A 22,380-nucleotide genomic window follows, 5' to 3' on the forward strand; every position below is an offset into this window, starting at 1 on the left:
CCCACTCTGATAGTGCAACACTTTCTTCGTGCAGACCACCTGACAGTCCAGATCTCCGTCAGTACTGACCCTCTGACAGTACAGCATTCCCTCACTATTCACACTCCGATAGTGCAGCATTCCTTCACTACTGACCCTCCGGCAATGCAGCACTTCCTCATTACTGACTATGTAAAAGTGCAGCACTCCCTCGGTACTGACCCTCTGCTGGTGCAGCACTCCCTCAGTACTGACCCTCCGGCAGTGCAGCACCCACTCAGTACTGACCCTCTGAGAATGCAAGACCCCCTCAGTACTGACTATCTGACAGTGCAGCACTTCCTCAGCACTGACCCTCTGACAGTGCAGCACTCCCTCAGTACTGACCCTCTGACAGTGCAGCTCTCCCTCAGTACTGACCCATTGATAGTTCAGCTATCCCTCAGTACTGACACTCTGACAGTGCTGCACTCCCTCAGTACTGACACTCTGACAGTGCAGCACACCTTCAGTACTGACCCTCTGACAGTGCAGCTCTCCCTCAGTACTGACCCTCTCTCTGACAGTGCAGCACTCCCTCAGTACTGACCCATTGATAGTGCAGCACTCCCTCAGTACTGACCCTCTGACAGTGCAGCACTCCCTCAATACTGACCCTCTGACAGTGCAGCACTCCCTCAGTACTGACCCTCCGACAGTGCAGCACTCCCTCAGTACTGACCCTCTGACAGTGCAGCACTCCCCCTCAGTACTGACCCTCCGACAGTGCAGCACTCCCTCAGTACTGACCCTCCGACAGTGCAGCACTCCCTCAGTACTGACCCTCTGACAGTGCAGCACTCCCCCTCAGTACTGACCCTCCGGCAGTGCAGCACCCACTCAGTACTGACCCTCTGAGAATGCAAGACCCCCTCAGTACTGACTATCTGACAGTGCAGCACTTCCTCAGCACTGACCCTCTGACAGTGCAGCACTCCCTCAGTACTGACCCTCTGACAGTGCAGCTCTCCCTCAGTACTGACCCATTGATAGTTCAGCTATCCCTCAGTACTGACACTCTGACAGTGCTGCACTCCCTCAGTACTGACACTCTGACAGTGCAGCACACCTTCAGTACTGACCCTCTGACAGTGCAGCTCTCCCTCAGTACTGACCCTCTCTCTGACAGTGCAGCACTCCCTCAGTACTGACCCATTGATAGTGCAGCACTCCCCCTCAGTACTGACTCTCTGACAGTGCAGCATTCCCTCAGTACTGACCCTCTGACAGTGCAGCACTCCCTCAGTACTGACCCTCTGACAGTGCAGCACTCCCTCAGTACTGACCCTCTCTCTGACAGTGCAGCACTCCCTCAGTACTGACCCTCTGACAGTGCAGCACTCCCTCAGTACTGACCCTCCGACAGTGCAGCACTCCCTCAGTACTGAACCACCGACAGTGCAGCACTCCCTCAGTACTGACCGTCTGACAGTGCAGCACTCCCTCAGTACTGACCCTCTGACAGTGCAGCACTCTCTCAGTACTGACCCTCCCACAGTGCAGCACTCTCTCAGCCCTGACCCTCCCACAGTTCAGCGTTCCCATTGTATTGATCTTCTGACAGTTCAGAACTATCTCAGTACTGGATTATAGATGTCCATATTGGATTATAGTTTCCATCTCTGGGTGTGTGGGACTGAAGCATGTTTTGTGTTAATGGTGAGTTTCAGTGAGGTTCTTCTCTGTTGTTGTCTGAACAAATCTAAACAACACTTTGCTTCTGCTATGTCAGAATTGAGGTGTGTCTAACATTTGGACAATGTGTGAGGAACAATTTATCAAAGCATTCAGTGAAGTACATTCTTCACAGGGGACAGACACTCTTCCAATTGCACTTTTGTAGAATCCTGTTGACCGGTTATTGCTTCAATACGGGAGGACCGAGGTAATGCCTCCAGGGCGCCCTCAAAGACCCCTCGAAAATCTACAACAATCCCACCGAAGCGGCTGAACCAGGAGCCTCCCAAAGCGGCGGCAAAGCTTCCGGAGAGGCGGCGGGTACCTCGGGCAACATCGCCGAGGGACCACCCCTCCCCCACCTTCCGAAATACTGCCTCAGTGGTGAGATCGGATATCGCCCTGATCTCTTGAACAAAGCCATTGACACAATCCTCAAGAGAACCCAGTGCTATTTAGGGATGCTTGGGACTTAAATGAGGAGAAATGTATTCTCCCGGAGAGTGGTAATCCTGTGGAATTTTCTACCACACGAAGCAGTTGAGGCCAAAATCATTGTAGTAGTTAGGTGTAGTTAATCCAGGAGTAGGTAGATATAGCTCTTGGGGAGGAGAGGATCAAAGGATTGGGGTGGGGGGGGGGGGGGGGGGGGGTGGGGGGGGTGGGGGGAGAGTCAGAATCAGGCTGCTGAGTTGGATGGTCAACCATGATCATATTGAATGGCGGGGCGGGCTGGAAAGGCTGGATGGCCTCCCCCTGCTCCTATTTTCAATCATTTAATGTTTCAGTGACACCAGGCATTAGTGGATGGATCAGTGAAGTACAGTCAATCTATTGGAGGAGGGTGATGTGGAGTATACTCACAATTTACATTAATGGTGATAATGTTCGATTTCCCGGCCGTGATACCATTCCACGCCTGACAGTAATATTCACCCCTGTCTTGTCTGGTGACGTTGTTGAAGAGGAGCATCTGAGTGTTGCAGATGGACTGTGTCCTTCCAGTCCTGAACCAGTTGTATCCTGTGACTGCTGGATCACTTTTCCTACTCTGACAGGTAATATTCAGCCAGTCATTCTCCATAACATTTACCAAATTAAGAATCTTCTCATTGTTAAGCATGTACGAAATGTCAAAATCTCTGGGAGCATCTGCAACAGAGAATTTTGTTAGTTTCAGTCACGGGTGTAATATTTTCTGGTATTCATGTTACACAGAATTCTTCCAGTGCAGAACCAGGCTATTCGGCCCATACACACCCTGCCGGTATTAATGCCCCTCACAAGACTCCTCCTATCCCCCTCTTCATTCCCCCCATCATGATATCCTTCTATTTCTCTCTCTCTCATGTGTTTATCCAGCTTCCCCCTGAAATACATCAACATAATTCACCTCAACCACTCCCTGTGAGAGAGAGTTCCAATTTCTCCCCACTCCCTGTGGGGAGCAAATTCCACATTCTCTCCATTTCCTGTGGGAGCATGTCCCGCATTCTCCCACTCCCTGTGGGAGCATGTCCCACATTCTCCCCACTCCCTGTGGAAAGCGAGTCGCACATTCTCCCCACTCCCTGTGAGAGAGAGTTCCAATTTCTCCCCACTCCCTGTGGGGAGCAAATCCCACATTCTCCCCGCTCCCTGTGGGAGTGAGCCCCACATTATCCCCATTCATTGTGGGAATGAGTCCCACATTCTCCCCACTCCCTGTGGGAGCGAGTCCCACATTCTCCCCACTCCCTGTGGGAGTGAGTCCCACATTCTCCCCACTCCCTGTGGGAGCGAGTCCCACATTCTCACACTCCCTGAGGGAGCGAGTCCCCCATGCTCCCCACTCTCTGTGGGAATGAGTCCCACATTCTCCCCACTCCCTGTGGGAGCGAGTCCCACATTCTCACACTCCCTGAGGGAGCGAGTCCCCCATGCTCCCCACTCTGTGTGGGAATGAGTCCCACATTCTCCCCACTCCCTGTGGGAGCGAGTCCCACATTCTCCCCACTCCCTGTGGGAGCGAGTCCCACATTCTCTCCACTCCCTGTGGGAATGAGTCCCACATTCTCACACTCCCTGTGGGAGCGAGTCCCCCATGCTGCCCACTCTCTGTGGGAATGAGTCCCACATGCTCCCCACTCCCTGTGGGAGCGAGTCCCCCATGCTCCCCACTCTCTGTGGGAATGAGTCCCCCATGCTGCCCACTCCCTGTGGGAGCGAGTCCCCCATGCTCCCCACTCCCTGTGGGAGCGAGTCCCCCATGCTCCCCACTCTCTGGGTAAAGACGTTTCTCCCGAATTCTTACTGTTGCATATTAATGACCCCTCTCCCGAGGGCTCTGCTCCCCATGCACAAGTGTAACCATCTCTACTGAGGGAGAAGGAATGTTATATTGATGGCATGGCTATTGGTCCCAGAACACCTCCCTGCTGTGATCCCGTTGGGATCGTTATACCCACCAGAGAGAGGCCCTCAGTATATCTCACTCTTTCTCCCATATTCCTGCAAATTCTCCCCATTTCAGTATTTCTCGTATTGCCCCTTTTGAAAGTTCCTGTTGAATCTGCTTCCACCGCCCTTTCAGGCAGCACCTTCCAGATCACAACAACTCGCTGTATCCTCATCTCCCCCCCCCCACCCACCACCACTACCACCACCACTCTGGTTCTTTTCCCGATTCTCTTCAATCTGTGTCCCTCTGGTCACCGAGCCTCCTGCCGCTGGGAAACACTTTCTCCTTATCAACTTTATCCAAACACCTCTCATGATTTTGAACGTCTCATTTCAATCTCTCCCTTAACATTCTCTCCACCAGGGAAAATGATCCCAGCTTCTCCCAGTCTCTCCGCATGAACTAAAATCACTTATCCTGTCAATGTTTTTTTAATAATAATAATCTTCATTAGTGTCACAAGTAGGCTTACATCAACACTGCAATGAAGCTGCTGTGAAAATCCCCTAGTTGCCACATTCCAACGCCTGTTCGGATACACTGAGTGGGAATTCAGAATGTTCATTTCACCTAACAGCACATCTTTCGCGACTTGTGGGAGGAAACCGGAGCACCCGGAGGAAACCCATGCAGATACGGGGAGAACGTGCAGACTCCGCCCAGACAGTGACCCAGCAGGGAATCGAACCTGGGACCCTGGAGCTGTGAAGCACCAATGCTAACCACTGTGTTACCGTGCTGGCCCTTGAGACAGACTCTCCTCTCCTCCATCGCAGATGTGATGGGCGGAGTAGCCTCTTTTTCTGTGCCGTGTCATTTCCATGATTGCACAGTAACAAGTGAACATTAAAGGGACAGTGTCCCGTCACCGATTCCCACTCTCCCCCCGACAAACCGAGCTTTCCTCTGTTAAATACTTACACTGGCCTTGCAGTTCAATAACCTCTGAGATGCCGACCCCAATGCTGTTGGAAGCTTTGCAAAAATACTTCCCGTAGTCAGTGTAGGTGATTTGATAGAATTCCAGGATCTGACCTGAGGTTTGCCTTATCCCCTTTAAATTGTACCAAGTGTATTGACTGACTGCTGGATTACTGATTGCAGCATCACACTGTAAAACAACATGATCTCCTTCTTTCATCCTGCTGGCTGCTTTCCCGTTTATGGTCAGTGACATGCTCACGTTACGAGGTTTATCTGAAAATGTGCACAATGCAGAGAATGAAATCCATCGACCCAACAACACAGGGAACAGGCCATTGGGCGCAAGCCGCCCCTTTCACAGCTTATGGTGCGAACAGATCCCCTTCTCAACTCGCAACTCGTCACCTAATCGTTCCCCAATAATCGCCTTTCAGTCACATGAGGAGATATCAGAGTCAGGAGATCAAAGGTTTGGTCAAAGTGGTCAGTTTAGGAGGAGCGTCTTCAAGGACGGGTGAGGGATAGGGAGTGAGACAGAGAGAGGTAGAGAGGTTAGGGAGGGAAGTCCAGAGATTAGGCCCCCCCGCCCCAGGCCAATGGCGGAGCGATGGGATTCGGGACATCATAGAATCATAGAATTTATGGTGCAGAAGGAGGCCATTTGGCCCATCGAGTCTCTGTAAACTCCTCCAACCCCAACACCCTCCCCATCTCTGTAAACTCCTCCAGCACCTACAACCCTCCCAATTTCGATAACCTCCTCCAGCCCTACAACCCTCCCTATCTCTGTAACCTCCTCTAGCCCCAACCGGCACTTGGAGAGAGCACCCTGTGGTAATACCAGGTATTGCGGTACCAGAGAGAGGAATAACAATTGGCTAGACCGCGGGGTCTACCATTGGGCAATGTACATAGCCCCGCCCTGAGAGGCGGGGTATAAGAACCAGTGCCGTCCCCAGCAGCCTTCACTTCTGTAACTTCGCTGCTGGGTACAGTTCTATCTGATTAAAGCTGAATCGATATGACTCCACGTGGACTCAAGCGTATTGATTGTGCATCAATTTAATCAGATTCAGGAGGTGCACGGTCTGGAGAAATTTTCGGAGGTTGGTGTCGTGGTCCTGCTGGTCATGGCCGCAGATGGTGACGTTGTCAAGATACGGGAACATTGCGTGTAAGCCGTACCGGTCAACCATTCGGTCCATCTCATGCTGGAAGACCGAGACCCCGTTTGTGACACCGAAGGGAACCCTTAAAAAGTGGTAGAGCCGCCCATCTGCTTCAAAGGCAGTGTACTGGCGGTCACTAGTACAGAGGGGTAGCTGGTGGTAGGCAGACTTGAGATCCACCGTGGAGAAGACTTTGTATTGCGCGATCCTGTTCACCAGGTCGGCTACACGGGGGAGGGGGTTCGCGTCCAGTTGCGTAAACAGGTTGATGGTCTGGCTATAGTCTATGACCATCCTATGCTGCTCCCCGGTCTTTACCACCACTACTTGAGCCCTGCAGGGGCTGTTGCTCGCTTCGATGACCCCTTCCTTCAGCAGCCTTTGGACCTCGGACCTGATGAAGGTCCGGTCCTGGGCACTGTACCGTCTGCTCCTGGTGGCGACGGGTTTGCAATCCGGGGTGAGGTTCGCAAACAGGGAAGGCGGGTCGACCTTAAGGGTCGCGAGGCCGCAAACGGTAAGGGGGGGGTATAGGGCCGCCAAATTTAAAAGTAAGGCTTTGTAGGTGGCAATGGAAATCCAGTCCCAGAAGGGTGGCTGCGCAGAGGTGCGGCAGCACGTATAGGCGGAAATTGTGGAATTCCCTGACTTGGACAGTGAGGTTCGCGAGGCAGAACACTTTTATCTGCACCGTGTGTGACCCGGAGGCCAGGGAGATCCTTTGTTGGGTGGGGTAGGTGACCAGAGAACAGCGCCTTACCGTGTCGGGGTGGACGAAACTCTCCATGCTCCCGGAGTCGATGAGGCATGACATCACGTGGCCGTTGATGCCGATCATCGCGGTGGCCTTTGCTAGCGTTCGAGGCCGACTCTGGTCCAGGGTGACAGAGGCCAGCTGCAGCAAGGAGTGAAGATCGGGCAGCGCATTGTCAGCCGTGTTGGGGGCTTGAGGGCCCATCCAAGATGATGCCGTCCATGGCTCGCACATGGAGTCCGGGGACTCCGAGGATGGCGGCGGGGAGGAACAAAATGGCGGCGCACTCTGCTCCCACGAGGCGGAGGCCAGCTGCAACAACGGGTTTTGGTCGGGCAGCGCGGAGCCATCCGCGCTGCGAGCTTGAGGCCCCATCCAAGATGGCGCCGGCCATGGATCATACGTGGAGTCCAGGGACTCGGAAGATGACGGCGGGGAGGAGCAAACTGGTGGCGCATGCTGCTCCAGCGTGGCGGAGGCTAGCTGCAACACAGGGTTTTGGTCGGGCGGCGCGTAGCCAGCCGCGCTGGGGGCTTGAGGCCCAATCCAAGGTGGCGCCGGCCATGGATCGCACGTGGAGTCCGGGGACTCGGAAGATGGCGGCGGGGGGGAGCAAACTGGCGGAGGTGGGCCTTGGACGGCCGGGACCTGCCAGAAAGACTGCGCCCGTGGGTCGGCCGTGGCCCTAGGGCAGGGGGGTGGAGGTGAGCGCTGGAGCGGGGCGTGCCGCGGCGTTTTGGGCGGTGAGCGCTGACCGGTCGGGGCCCGGAGCGGGGCATGCTACGTCGTTCCGGGTGCACAGAAGACCGCGGCCACGGCGCGGGGCGGGGAGAGGTGGGTGGTCGGGGCCTGGAGCTGCGGCGTTTTGGGCGGGGAGGAGTAAACTAGCGGCGCATGCTGCTCCAGTGTGACGGAGGCCAGCTACAGCGAGGGGTTTTGGCCCGGCAGCGCGTATCCAGCCGCGCTGGGGGCTTGAGGTCCCGTCCAGGATGGCGCCGTCCAGGGGTCGCCCGTGGAGTTCGGGGACGGAGACCCCGACAATTGGGTCGGCGAGGGACCAAATGGCTGTGCGTACTCCTCCAGCGTGGTTGCCGTGGAGAAGAAAGGCTGTGGCAGCGACGTTGCCTGGCGGGGCAAAAACTGCGGTGCGCGTTGGGCCGGCGGGGCTGGGAAAAGGGAGTGCGGCGGTGGGCCTGGAACGGTCGGGACAAAATGGCGGCGCACTCTGCTTCCACGAGGCAGAGGCCAGCTGCAACAACGGGTTTTGGTCGGGCAGCGCGTAGCCATCCGCGCTGGGGGCTTGAGGCCCCATCCAAGATGGCGCCGGCCATGGATCGCACGTGGAGTCCGTGGACTCGGAAGATGGCGGCGGGGTGGAGCAAACTGGCGGTGCACGCTGCTCCAGCGTGGCGGAGGCCAGCTGCAACACAAACGTAGGACTCAAACGTATTGATTGTGCATCACACCCCATCCAAGCCCACACCTCCACCACATCCGCGTAGCCCTGTAGCCCAACCTAACCTTTTTGGACACTAAGGGCAATTTGGCATGGCCAATCCACCTAACCTGCACATCTTTGGACTGTTAGAGGAAACCGGAACACCGGAGGAAACCCACACACACGGGGAGAATGTGCAGCCTCCTCACAGACAGTGCACCGCACAGACGGATGCTCAAGAGACTGGAATTGGAAGGGCGCAGAGATCTCTGAGGATTGCAGGGGCTGGAGGAAGTGCGAGAGACAGGGAGGGTTGTAGGGGCTGGAGGAGTTTACAGAGATGGGGAGGGTTGTTGGGGTTGGAGGAGGTTGTAGAGATCGGGAGGGTTAGTGGGGCTGGAGGAGATTACAGTGATAGGGAGCATTGTCGGAGCTGGAGGAGGTTAGAGATAGGGAGGGTTGTTGGGGCTGGAGGAGGCTACAGAGATAGGGAGCGTTGTAGGGGCTGGAGGAGGTTACAGGGATAGGGAAGGTTGTTGGGGCTGGAGGAGGTTACAGAGATAGGGAGAGTTGTTGGGGCTGGAGTAGGTTACAGATATATGGAGGGTTGTTGGGGCTGGAGGAGGTTACAGAGATGGGGAGCGTTGTAGGGGCTGGAGTAGATTACAGAGATTAGAGGTGGTAAGGGTTTGAAAATATGAATTGGAATTTTGAAGTCCGGATGTTGGTTGATCAGGAGCCAAGATCGGCCAGTCAACTGGTTGGGATGTGTTGCGAGTGAAGGCAGGGGTTTCAGATGAGATCAAATTCACTGAGATACGTGGAAATCGGAGCTAAATGCGAACAAATCCCACTTAAAAACAGAATCTTAAAACAGGTATAAGATTCGACAAAGTAACAAATGATTGGGACGAGTTAGAATGGGAGGTACGGGATTAATCGATGAGTCTGATCAAAGAGACAACTCAGGGATGTTGGACTGAATGGCCGCTGCTGCGCTATATTATTCTATCCTTACCAGAATGTGCTTGGTGCTCAGGTTAGGAGTACAGTTTACATTCACATACTCACATTGAAGATTCAGTTGCAGCTCACTTTTGGCAGTGACACCCTTCTCAAACTGAGCCCAGCATCTCAGAGTCTGGTCCCGGTCCTCAAATCTCGGGGTGAAAGTCACCGCACGGGAATATATCCACAGATTATCCCTATAAGAATTCACAGTGTCCAATAGGTTGCTGCGCAATGTGGTGTTCCACTGCAAAACAGGGATCTCATCAGGACAGGAACTCTGAACAGAACAGGTCACCATGGCAAATTTATCCTCATTCATCATCTCTGGTGCTGTGATCACTGGTTTCTCCGGGGTATCTGTGGAATACGCAGACCAGGAAAAAGATTACTCCAGAATACTGGATACAGGATTGAGGGAGCATTTCACTGTCAGAGGCTCAGTGCTGAGGGAGTGCTGCACTGTCAGTGGGTCAGTACTGATGTAGTACTGCACTGTCAGAGGGTCAGTACTGAGGGAGTGCTGCACTATCAGAGGGTCAGTACGGAGGGAGTGCTGCACTGTCAGTGGGTCAGTACTGAGGTAGTACTGCACTGTCAGAGGGTCAGTACTGAGGGAGTGCTGCACTATCAGAGGGTCAGTACTGAGGGAGTGCTGAGCTGTCAGAGGGTCAGTACTGAGGGAATGCTGCACTGTCAGAGGGTCAGGAGTGAGAGAGAGCTGCACTGTCAGGGTGCCAATACTGATGGAGTGCTGCACTGTCAGAGGGTTAGTACTGAGGAAGTGCTGCACCGTCGTTGCGTCAGTACTGAGGGAGTGCTGCACTGTCAGAGGGTCAGTACTGATGGAGTGCTGCACTGTCAGAGTGTCAGTACTGAGGGAGTGCTGCACTGCCAGAGGGTCAGTATGGAGGGAGTGCTGCACTGTCAGAGGGTCAGGGCTGAGGGAGTGCTGAACTGTCAGAGGGTCAGCACTGAGGAAGGGCTGCACTGTCGGGGAGACAGTACTGAGGGAGTGCTGCACTGTCGGGGTGTCAGTACTGATGGAGTGCTGCACTGTCAGAAGGTCAGTACTGAGCGAGTGCTGCACTGTCTTACGGTCAGTGCTGAGGGAGTGCGGAGGGTCAATACTGAGGGAGATCTGCACTGTCAGCGGGTCAGTACTGAGGGGCTGCTGCCCTGTCAGAGGGTCAGTACTGAGGGACTGCTGCCCTGTCAGAGGGTCAGTACTGAGGGAGTGCTGCACTGTCAGAGGATCAGTACTGAGGGAGTGAGGAGGGTCAGTACTGGGGGAGATCTGCACTGTCAGCGGGTCAGTACTGAGGGACTGCTGCACTGTCAGAGGATCAGGACTGAGGGAGTGTGGAGGTCAGTACTGAGGGACTGCTGCCCTGTCAGAGGATCAGGACTGAGGGAGTGTGGAGGTCAGTACTGAGGGAGTGCTGCACTGTCAAGACAGGAACTCTGAACAGAACAGGTCACGGTGCCAAATTGATCCTCATTCATCATCTCTGGTGATGTGATCACTGGTTCCTCCGGGATATCTGTGGAATACGCAGACCAGAAAGAAGATGACTCCAGGTTACTGGATACAGGATTGAGGAAGCACGACACTGTCAGAGGGTCAGTACTGAGGGAGTGTTGCATTGTCGGGGTGTCAGGACTGAAGGAGTGCTGCACTGTCAGAGGGTCAGTACTGAGGGAGTGCTGCACTGTCAGGGGGTCAGTACTGAGGGAGTGCTGCACTGTCAGAGGGTCAGTACTGAGGGAGTGTTGCATTGTCGGGGTGTCAGGACTGAAGGAGTGCTGCACTGTCAGAGTGTCCGTACTGAGGGAGTGCTGCACTGTCAGAGGGTCAGTATGGATGGTGTGCTGCATTGTCGGAGGTCAGTACTGAGGGAGTGCTGCACTGTCAGGGAGTCTGTACTGCGGGAGTGCTGTACTGTTGGGAAGTCACAATGAGTGAGTTCTGCACTGTCAGAGGGTCAGTACTGAGGGAGTGCTGCATTGTCGGAGTGATGCACAATCAATTACTCTTGAGACAAGGTGAGTCATAACTAATAGGCTTTAATCTGCTTGAACTGTTCCCCAGCAGCTTCGATACAGAAAGTGAAGGCTGCTGGGATGGCATCGGTTCTTATACTTCGCCTCTCAGGGCGGAGCTATGTACATCAGCCAATGGTAGACTCCTGGGTCTAGCCAATGGTCATCCACCTCTCAGGTACCGCAATACCTGGTATTACCACATTCGCCCCCTGTTAAAAAAGAGCCCGGCGGGGTGATGGCCAGCGTTAATGTCACCTTTCGCATGGTAGGACCAGGTATTGAGGTGCTGTGATGTCGAGGGTAATAGTAAAGTGTTCATGGTGCAGCAATCAGTCGATCGGGTGGCCTGGTCATCCTTCTGGAGCGTCTGGGCTTCGGTGGTGATCCTGATGAGGGTCCCGGCGGTTGCGATTCCAGGAACGTGGTGTCGTCCTCCCAGGCAGCTTCGTCACCCCTAGGCGGCGCTGTGGGGGCGAAACGTGGGCAGGGGGGGCGCCTGTAGGGGATGTCGGTGCTTGTTCGGGCCTAGGCAGGGGCGGCGGGAGTGCTGACCCTCTGGTCAGGTGCTGCGGGGAGGGTGGGGGTGGGGGCACTGGTACGGGTGCGCGTGGGGCTCCGGCGGGCGCCAAGTCCCGAAGGGAGACCGTGTCTTGGCTGCCGTCAGGGAACGCTACATAGGCGTACTGGGGGTTGGCGTGCAGCAGGTGGACCTCTCAACCAACGGGTCCGACTTGTGCGCCCTCACATGTTTCCGAAGCAGGATGGGTCCGGGTGTCGCTAGCCAGGTTGGGAGCGAGGTCCCGGAGGAGGACTTCCTGGGGAAAACAAGGAGACGTTCATGAGGTGTCTGATTTGTGGTAGTACAGAGCAGCGACCGGATGGAATGAAGGGCGACCGGGAGGACTTCCTGCCAGCGGGAGACTGTGACATTCCTGGACCGCAGGGCCATTCTCCCTCTCAACCTGCCCGTTTCCCCAGGGGTTGTAACTGGTCGTCCTGCTCGAGGCGATGCCTTTGCTGAGCAGGAATTGACGCAGTTCATCACTCATAAAGGAGGACCCCCTATCACTGTGAATGTATGCGGTTAAACTGAACAGTGTAACGATACCCTGGAGGGCCTTGATAACGGTTGCTATCATGTCTGGGCAGGGGATGGCGAATGGGAACCGGGAGTACTCGTCAATCACGTTCAGGAAGTGCGTGTTGCGGTCGGTGGAGGGGAGGGGGCCTTTGAAATCCATGCTGAAGCGTTCAAAGGGACGGGAAGCCATTATCAGGTGCGCCTTCTCTGGCCGGTAGAAGTGCGGTTTGCACTCCGCGCAGATTTGGCAGTCCCTGGTGATGGCCCTGACCTCCTCGATGGAGTAGGGCAGGTTGCGGGTCTTGATAAAATGACAGAGACGAGTGACCCCCGGGTGGCAGAGGTCCTCGTGGAGGGATCGGAGGCGGTCCACTTGTGCGGTGGCACAAGTGCCGCGGGACAGGGCATCAGGAGACTCGTTCAGCTTCCCCGGACGGTACAAGATCTCGTAATTGTAGGTGGAGAGTTCGATCCTCCACCGCAAGATCTTATCGTTCTTTATCTTGCCACGCTGCGCATTATCGAACATGAAGGCAACCGACCGTTGGTCCGTGAGGAGAGTGAATCTCCTGCCGGCCAGGTAATGCCTCCAGTGTCGCACAGCTTCTACTATGGCCTGGGCCTCCTTTTCGACCGAGGAGTGGCGAATTTCGGAAGCATGGAGAGTGCGGGAGAAGAAAGCCACAGGCCTGCCCACTTGGTTGAGGGTGGCGGCCAGAGCTACGTCGGACGCAACGCTCTCGACATGGAAGGGGAGGGACTCATCGATGGCGCGCATCGTGGCTTTAGCAATGTCTGCTTTGATGCGGCAGAAGGCCTGGCGGGCCTCCGTCGACAGGGGGAAGGTTGTGGACTAGATCAGGGGTCGAGCCTTGTCTGCGTAATTGGGGACCCACTGTGCATAATAGCTGAAGAAGCCGAGGCAGCGCTTTAGGGCCTTGGGGCAGTGAGGGAGGGGGAACTCCATGAGGGGGCGCATGCGCTCAGGGTCGGGGCCTATGACTCCACTTCGCACCACATAGCCCAGAATGGCTAGCCGGTCGGTGCTAAACACGCATTTATCCTTATTGTAGGTCAGATTAAGGATATTCACGGTCTGGAGAAATTTTCGGAGATTGGTGTCATGGCCGCAGATGGTGACGTTATCGAGATACGGGAACGTTGCGCGTAAGCCATACCGGTCAACCATTCGGTCCATCTCTCGTTGGAAGACCGAGACTCCGTTCGTGACACCGAAGGGAACCCTTAAAAAGTGATAGAGCCGCCCATCTGCTTCGAAGGCAGTGTACTGGCGGTCACCATTACGGAGGGGTAGCTGGTGGGAGGCAGACATGAGATCCACCGTGGAGAAAACCTTGTATTGCGCAATCCTGTTCACCAGATCGGCTATACAGGGGAGAGGGTACACATCCAGCTGCGTAAACCTGTTGATGGTCTGGCTGTCGTCAATGACCATCCTATGTTTCTCCCTGGTCTTTACCACCACTACTTGAGCCCTCCAGGGGCTGTTGTTCGCTTCGATGGCCCTTTCCCTCAGCAGCCTTTGGACCTCCGACCTGATGAAGGTCCTGTCCTGGGCACTGTACTGTCTGCTCCTGGTGGCGACGGGTTTGCAATCCGGGGTGAGGTTCGCAAACAGGGAGGGCGGGTCGACCTTAAGGGTCGTGAGGCCGCAGGCAGTAAGGGGGGTATAGGGCCGCCAAATTTAAAAGTCAGGCTTTGCAGATGGCACTGGAAATCCAGCCCAAGGAGGGTGGCTGCGCAGAGATGCGGCAGAACGTACAGACGGAAATTGTGGAATTCCCTGCCTTGGACAGTGAGGATCGCTAGGCAGAACCCCTTTATCTCCACCACGTGTGACACGGAGGCCAGAGAGATCCTTTGGTTAACGGGATGGGTGACAAGAGAACAGCGCCTTACCGTGTCGGGGTGAACAAAGTTTTCCGTGCTCCCAGAGTCGACCAAGTACGACGTTACATGGCCGTTGATGGAGATCGTCGTTGTAGCTTTCGCAAGCGTCCGGGGCCAACTCTGGTCCAGAGTCACCGAGGCCAGCTGCAGTAATGGAGAGTTCTGGTCGGGCAGCATGTAGTCGGCTGTGCTGGGGGCCTGGGGCCCCATCCAAGATGGCGTCAGCCACGGGTCGCACATGGAGTCTGGGGATGAAGAAGATGGCGGCGGCGAGGGACAAAATGGCAGCGCACATCCGTCCAGCGTGGTGGCCGGGGGCAAATTGGCCGCGCCCGCAGGTCGCACGCGGCCTGAGGATAGGGGGGTGGCAGTGGGCGCTGGACAGCCGGGGCCTGAAAGGGGGGCTACTGATAGTCGCTGGAGACAGCGGCCATGGCGGGGGCCTGGCAGGCCCCAACACCGTGGCCCTTCTTGTCGCACCCTTTGCAGGTGGCGGTGCGGGCCGGGCAGCGCAGGCGGGGATGATTCGCCTGCCCGCAGAAGAACCAGCGTTGTCCGGCGGCGGTAGCGGGCCGTCTCGCCGCGCAGGTTTGCGGGGTCAGGGGGAAGGTCTGCGGGGCTGCCACCGAGGGGTGCCACGCAGCCCAGGGGGCCGCCGCGCGTCTGGGAGGAAAAGCCAGCGCGTTTTTATACGCAACGTCCATGGACCCCGCCAGGGCCCGCACCTCAGTCAGTCCCAGAGTGCCCATTTCTAGGAGCCTTCGGTGGATATCGGGGGAGGTCATGCCTGCCACGAAAGCATCCCTGATCAAAAATTCCGTGTGTTCGTTCCCCGAAACAGGCGGGCAGCCGCAGTTTCGTCCCAGCACCAGCAGCGCCCGGTAGAAGTCTTCCAACGTTTCCTCGGGGCTTTGCCTCCTAGTCGCCAGCAGGTGACGAGCGTAGACCTGGTTCACAGGGCGGATATAATGTCCTTCTAGCAGCTCGATCGCTGCAGCATAATTCTCCGCCTCCTCTATCAGAGGGTAGATCCCAGGGCTCACCCGTGAGTGTAGAAGGTGAATCTTTTGTCTTTCCGTGGGGGTGTCGGCGGCCGTGTCGAGGTAGCCCTTAAAGCACGCCAGCCAATGTTTGAAGATAGCAGCAGAGGTGTCCGCGTGGGGGCTGAGCTGAAGGCACTCCGGTTTGATACGGAGATCCATCCTTTCAACTAAAGTTGTGGCAGATTAAATTGATGCGCAATCAATTATTCTCAGGTCAGGTGAGTCATAACTAATAGGCTTTAATCTGCTAGAACTGTTCCCCAGCAGCTTCGATACAGAAAGAGAAGGCTGCTGGGATGGCATTGGGTCTTGTACTCCGCCTCTCAGGGCGGAGCTATGTACATCAGACAATGGAAGACTCCTGGGTCTAGCCAATGGTCATCCACCTCTCAGGTACCGCAATACCTGGTATTACCACACGGAGGTCAGTACTGAGGGAGTGCTGCACTGTCAGGGGGTCAGTACTGAGGGAGTGCTGCATTGATAGAGAGTCAGAACTGAGGGAGTGCTACACTGTCAGGGAGTCTGTACTGCGGGAGTGCTGTACTGTTTAAAAGTCATAATGAGGGAGTTCTGCACTGTCAGAGGGTCAGTACTGAGGCAGTGCTGCACGGTCAGAGGATCAGTACTGAGGGAGTGCTGCACTGTCAGAGGGTCGGTACTGAGACAATCCTGCACTGTCAGAGGGTCAGTACTGAGGCAATGCTGCACTGTCAGAGGGTGGGTACTGAGGGGGTGCTGCACTGTCGGAGGGTGAGGACTGAGGGAGTGCTGCACTGTCAGAGGGTCAGTACTGAGGGAGTGCTGCATTGTCAATGGGTCAGTACTGAGGGAGTGCTGCATTGATAGAGAATCAGAACTGAGGGAGTGCTGCACTGTTGGGGAGTCATAATGAGGGAGTTCTGCACTGTCAGAGGGTCAGTACTGAGAGAGTGCTTTACTGTCAGAGGATCAGTACCGAGGCAATGATGCACTGTCAGAGGGTCAGTACTGAGGGAGTGCTGCACTGTCGGGGCGACTGAAGGAGTGCTGCACTGTCAAAGGGTCAGTACGGTGGGTGTGCTGCACCGTCGGAGGGTCAGTACTGAAGGAGTGCTGCACTGTCAGAGGTCAGGACTGAGATAGTGATGCACTGTCAGAGGGTCAGTACTGAGCCAATGCTGCACTGTCAGAGTGTCAGTACTGAGGGAGTGCTGCACTGTCGGAGGGTCAGTACTGAGGCAGTGCTGCACTGTCAGAGGGTCGGTACTGAGAGGGTGCTGCATTATCCGAGTGTCAGTACTGAGGGAGTGCTGCACTGTCAGAGGGTCAGTTCTGAGGCAGCGCTGCACTGTCAGAGGGTCGGGACTGAGGGAGTGCTGCACTATCGGAGTGTCAGTACTGAGGGAGTGCTGCACTGTCAGAGGGTCAGTACTGAGGGAGTGCTGCACTGACAGAGGGTCAGTACTGACGGAGTGCTGCCCTGACGGAGGGTCAGTACTGAAGGAGTGCTGCGTTGTCAGAGATCAGTACTGAGGGAGTTCTGCACTGTTAGACGGTCAGTACGCAGGGAATGCTGCACCATCAGAAGGTCAGTACGGAGGGAGTGCTGCACTGTCAGAGGATCAGAACTGAGGCATTGCTGCACTTTCAGAGGGTCAGTACTGAGTGAGAGCAGCACTGTCGGAGGGTCAGTGCTGAGGGAGTGCTGCACTGCCAGAGGGTCTCTACTGAAGGAGTGCTGCATTGTCAGAGGTCAGTACTGAGGGAAAGCTGCACTGTCATACGGTCAGTACGCAGGCAATGCTGCAATGTCAGATTGTCAGTTCGGAGGGACTGCTGCACTGTCAGAGGGTCAGTACTGAGGGAGTGCTGCACTGTCAGAGGGTGAGTACTGAGGGAGTGCTGCACTGTCAGAGGGTCAGTACTGAGGGAGTGCTGCACTGTGAGAGGGTCAGTAATGAGGGAGTGCTTTACTGTCGGGGAGTCAGTACTGCAGTAGTGCTGCACTGTCAGGGAGTCATCCACCTCTCAGGTACCGCAATACCTGGTATTACTACACGGAGGTCAGTACTGAGGGAGTGCTGCACTGTCTGAGGGTCAGTCCTGAGACAGTGCTGCTGTATCAGAGGGTCAGTACTGAGCGAGTGCTGCACTGTCAGAGAGCCAATACTGAGGGACTGCTGCCCTGTCAGAGGGTCAGTACTGAGGGAGCCATGCCCTGTCAGAGGGCCAGTACTGAGGGAGTGCTGTACTGTCGGAGAATCAGCACTGAGGGAGTGAGGAGGTCAGTACTGAGGAAGTGTTGCACTGTCAGAGGGTCAGTACTGAGGCAGTGCTGCACTGTCAGAGTGTCAGTACTGAGGGAGTGCTGTACTGTCGGAGGATCAGTACTGAGGCAATGCTGCACTGTCAGAGGGTCAGTACTGAGGGAATGCTGCATTGTCAGAGGATAAATACTGCGGGAGTGCTGTACTGTTGGGAAGTCATAATGAGGGAGTTCTGCACTGTCAGAGGGTCAGGACTGAGGCAGTACTGCACTGTCAGAGGGTCAGTACTGAGGGAGTGCTGTACTGTCGGAGGATCAGTACTGAGGCAGTGCTGCACTGTCAGAGGGTCAGTACTGAGGGAATGCTGCATTGTCAGAGGATCAATACTGAGGGAGTGCTGTAATGTCGGAGGATCAGTACTGAGGCAATGCTGCACTGTCAGAGGGTCACTACTGAGGGAGTGCTGCACTGTCGGAGGGTCAGTACCGAGGCAATGCTGCACTGTCAGTGGGTCAGTACTGAGGGAGTGCAGCACTGTCGGAGGGTCACTACTGAGGGAGTGCTGCACTGTCAGAGGGTCAGTACTGAGGATGTGCTGCACTATCAGAGGGTCAGTACTGAGGGAGTGCTGCACTGTAGGAGGGTCAGTACTAAGGGAGTGCTGCACTTTTAGAGGGTCAGTACTTAGAGAGTGCTGCAGTGTCAGAGGTCAGTACTGAGGGAGTGCTGCACTGTCAGAGGGTCAGTACTAAGGGGGTGCTGCACTGTTAGAGGGTCAGTACTTAGAGAGTGCTGCAGTGTCAGAGGTCAGTACTAAGGGAGTGCTGCACTGTTAGAGGGTCAGTACTTAGAGAGTGCTGCAGTGTCAGAGGATCAGTACTGAGGTATTGCTGTACTTAAGGGGAGTCCGTACTGAGGGAGTGCTGCACTGTCGGGGAGTCATAATGACGGAGTTTTGCACTGTCAGAGGGTCAGTACTGAGGCAATGCTGCACTGTCAGAGGGTCAGTACCGAGGCAGTGCTGCACTGTCAGAGCGTCGGTACTGAGGGGGTGTTGCACTGTCAGAGGGTCAGTACTGAGGGAGTTCTGCATTGTCGAGGTGTCAGTAGGGAGGGAGTTCTGCACTGTCAGATGTTCAGAAAATGAGGGAGTTCTCCACTGTCAGAGGGTCAGTACTGAGGGAGTGCTGTACTGTCAGAGGGTCAGTACTGAGGGAGTGCTGCACTGGCGGGGAATTATGATGAGGGGGTGCTGCACTGTCAGAGGATCCGTACTGAGGGAGCGCTGGAATTCCGTTTACTTTTTGACCAGGTGGTGAAGAGCAGTCGTGTGTGAGGCAAGGTTAGGAATGAACTTCCCCAGGAAGTTGACCATCCCGAGAAAGCGCAGCACTGCCTTCTTGTCTGACGGCTGCTGCATGGCTGCGATGGCTGCCACTTTGTCGGCATCCGGCCGCACCCCTGACCGGAAGATGTGGTCCCCCAAACACTTTAGCTCAGTCTGGCCAAAAGAGCATTTGGCTCGGTTAAGGCGCAGGCCCTGATCCCGTATCCGTGCAAAGACACGCTGGAGACGACTGATGTGCTCCTGCGGTGTGGTGGACCAGATGATGATGTCGTCTACGTAGACGTGTACACGTTCGATGCCTTCCATCATCTGTTCCATGATGCGATGGAACACCTCGGAGGCCGAGGTGATGCCGAATGGCATCCTATTGTAGCAGTATCTGGCAAATGGAGTGTTGAAAGTGCACAGCTTCCTGCTGGACTGATCCAATTGAATCTGGCAAAAGCCCGTTGAGGCATCAAGCTGGGTGAATATTTTTGCCCGAGCCATCTCGCTCGTGATTTCTTCTCGTTTGGGTATGGGGTAGTGTTCCCTTAGAATGTTGTGATATAAATCTTTTGGGTCGATACAGATCCGGAGCTCGCCGGAGGGCTTCTTGACTCACACCATGGAGCCGACCCATGGCGTTGGCTCCGTGACCCGGGAAAGCACTCCTTGGTCCTGCAGGTCCTGCAGCTGTTGCTTGAGGCGGTCCTTGAGTGGTGCTGGGACCCTATGAGGTGCGTGAATGACCGGGGTGGCGTCTGGTTTGAGCCGTATTTTGTACGTGTAGGGCAGTGTGCCCATATGCTCGAAAACCTCCTGGTTGTGCACGAGGAGTGAGTGGAGCTGCGCCCTAAAGTCTGCATCTGGGAAATCGGACGTGCCTTCTGGAGACAGAGTGTGTACCCGCTGAACGAGGTGGAGGATCTTGCACACCTGTGCGCCTAACAGAGAGTCCTTCGAGGATCCTACGATTTCAAAAGACAATGTGGCTTTGTGTGAGTTGTGTGTAACCTCGAGCTGGCAGGACCCCATGGCCGGGATGACGTTTCCGTTATAGTCAACCAGCTGACAGTGGGATGGCAGAATCAGTGGTTTAACCTTCAAGGTCTGGAAGGCTGACCATGCGAGGAGATTGGCGGAGGCTCCAGTGTCCAGGTGAAATGTGATCTGTGATCGGTTGACCGTTAGGGTGGCACACCACTCATCGCCCGAATCAATGCTGTGCACTGGCAGCGGCTGGTGGTTCCGACTTGGGGACATCCGGTTCTTGTGGATTACCGCAACGCGGAAGGGCTCCCTGTCTTTGGTATCGCTGGTCTGCATACTATCTGGATATGACTCGGTGTATGTGGGCTGAATGGTCCGCACGTCCCTGCGAGGCTGGTGGCATTGCGGAGAGTTGGCAGGTTGAGCTGCTCGACAGCAGGCAGCATAGTGGCCCATCCTGCCACATCGTAGGCATTGTCGCGCTTTGGCCGGACATTGCCGTTTTAAGTGGGCGGAGCCACAGTTGCCGCACGTCGTGATGTCATGGCGTCCGTTGCACCACCGCGCATGCACGGTGCGGTCCTGCGTAGAGCGCGCCTACGCATCACGTTCCTCTGCATCAACATCCCCTCTTTTGGCGTGAACAAGGGAGGCCTCGGAAAGCGCGCGAAATGGCCGCCCTCGTCCGGGCCGTGGGCCGGGAGGTACTCGATCGACTGGACCCGCTTCGCCTCGTTGGGACCATGTCGTGCCGTTTCGGCCGCCTGCATTTGGGAGTACCGGTTGGTCGCGTTCTCATGGAGGACGCAGGTCTCGATGGCAGTCGCTAGGGTGAGTCGCTTTATTTTAAGGAGCTGCTGGCGGAGGGTGTCCGAGATGACCCCAAAAACTATCTGATCCCGTATCGTGGAATCGGAGGTGGCCTCATATCTGCAGGACTGCGCGAGGATTCGGAGGTGTGTTAAGTAAGATTGGAAAGGCTCATCCTTACCCTGCAGGCGCTGCTGGAACAGGCACCTCTCGAAGCTCTCATTGACTTCCACGCTGAAGTGTTCATTGAACTTCAGAAGCACCGTCTTATATTTTGTTTTGTCCTCGCCTTCCGCGAATGCCAGGGAGTTATAGATGTGGATGGCATGTTGCCCCGCTGTGGAGAGGAGGAGGGCGATCTTCCTGGTGTCCGATGCATTCGCCCTGTCTGTGGCTTTGAGGAAGAGCTGGAAGCGCTGTTTAAACAGCTTCCAGTTTACGCCGAGATTACCAGCGATTCGGAGCGGCTGCGGCGGGCTGATGTTTTCCATGGAGCAGGATGGCGGATGTGTGAAAGGGTGCAGGTAGGTCTCACAGTCGCTGGTTTGCGTCCACTACTGGTACCATGTCGTGTTGGGTGTTCGGATGCACAAATGATCCAACACGGCTGTAGATGGTCCAACTCTGTTTTATTGTCTAATCAACGGTAACAACTAACTACTGGCTTGGGTACATGCTTCACCAGCTAACCTGTGGACCCAGCCCTATCACTATCTTGGTGAGGCACTCAGCACATGGTCTATGTCTGAGTGGCGCGCTATGAGCTCTGTGCTCTGAGCTATCTCCTGGTAGAATGAGCGGGAACTGTGGTGTTCCCTGTTTTATAGTGCGTGTACTCTCACTGGTGATTGGCTGCAATGTTGTGTGTGTGTGTGTTGGTTGGTCCAACTGCCTGTCCATCAGTGTGTGTGTGATTGCACCATGATATGCTGATCTGGATATCATGACAAGAAAGTCAGTACTGAGGGCGTGCTGCACTCTCTGAGGGTCAGTGCGGAGAAAGTGCTCCCCTTCATGAGGTCAGCACTTTTTACAAAAAAAGATACTTTGTCCCAATCGTAAATAACAAGACAACATTCCAAGAAAGCAATGGTAACAGTTTGTACATTTTCCCCTTTTACTCCCTTCCCTCCCCCTCCCTCCCGCGATGAACAGTTCCTCAAGTATCATTATGAATGGCCGCCTCTGTACCTCAAAGCCCTCTTTTGACGCCCTCAAGGCAAATTTAATCTTCTGCAACATGTCTCCCAGCCAGGCCGCAGTCCCCGGTGGCGTATCCAAACTCCAATTGAAAAGAACCTGTCGTCGGGCAATCAGAGAGGCGAAGGCCACGGCATCGGCCCCCCTCCCCTCCAGCAGCGCCGGCACCTCCAACATCCGAAAGATCACCGCCACGGAGTCTGGCGTCACCCCGGCTCCCATTGTCCCAAACACCACCTGCCAGTAACTCTCCAACTGCTTGCATCCCCAAAACATGTGGACATGATTCGCC

General features: G+C 55.4%; 1 protein-coding gene across 1 annotated transcript in view; it reads right to left on the bottom strand.

Moving 5' to 3' along the window:
• The window catches only part of LOC140386506 (B-cell receptor CD22-like), a 182,089-nt gene that overhangs the window by 60,066 nt on the left and 99,643 nt on the right, over positions 1-22,380 (bottom strand). The window contains exons 7-9 of the mRNA XM_072468900.1: positions 9,492-9,788; positions 5,057-5,332; positions 2,560-2,847 (exon numbers count right to left, since the gene is read on the bottom strand). Of these exons, the coding sequence (XP_072325001.1) occupies positions 2,560-2,847; positions 5,057-5,332; positions 9,492-9,788 (861 nt within the window). The remainder of the gene's footprint in view (positions 1-2,559; positions 2,848-5,056; positions 5,333-9,491; positions 9,789-22,380) is intronic.

The sequence above is a fragment of the Scyliorhinus torazame genome, chromosome 12 (assembly GCF_047496885.1).
Source record: "Scyliorhinus torazame isolate Kashiwa2021f chromosome 12, sScyTor2.1, whole genome shotgun sequence".
NCBI classification, from domain to species: Eukaryota; Metazoa; Chordata; class Chondrichthyes; order Carcharhiniformes; family Scyliorhinidae; genus Scyliorhinus; species Scyliorhinus torazame.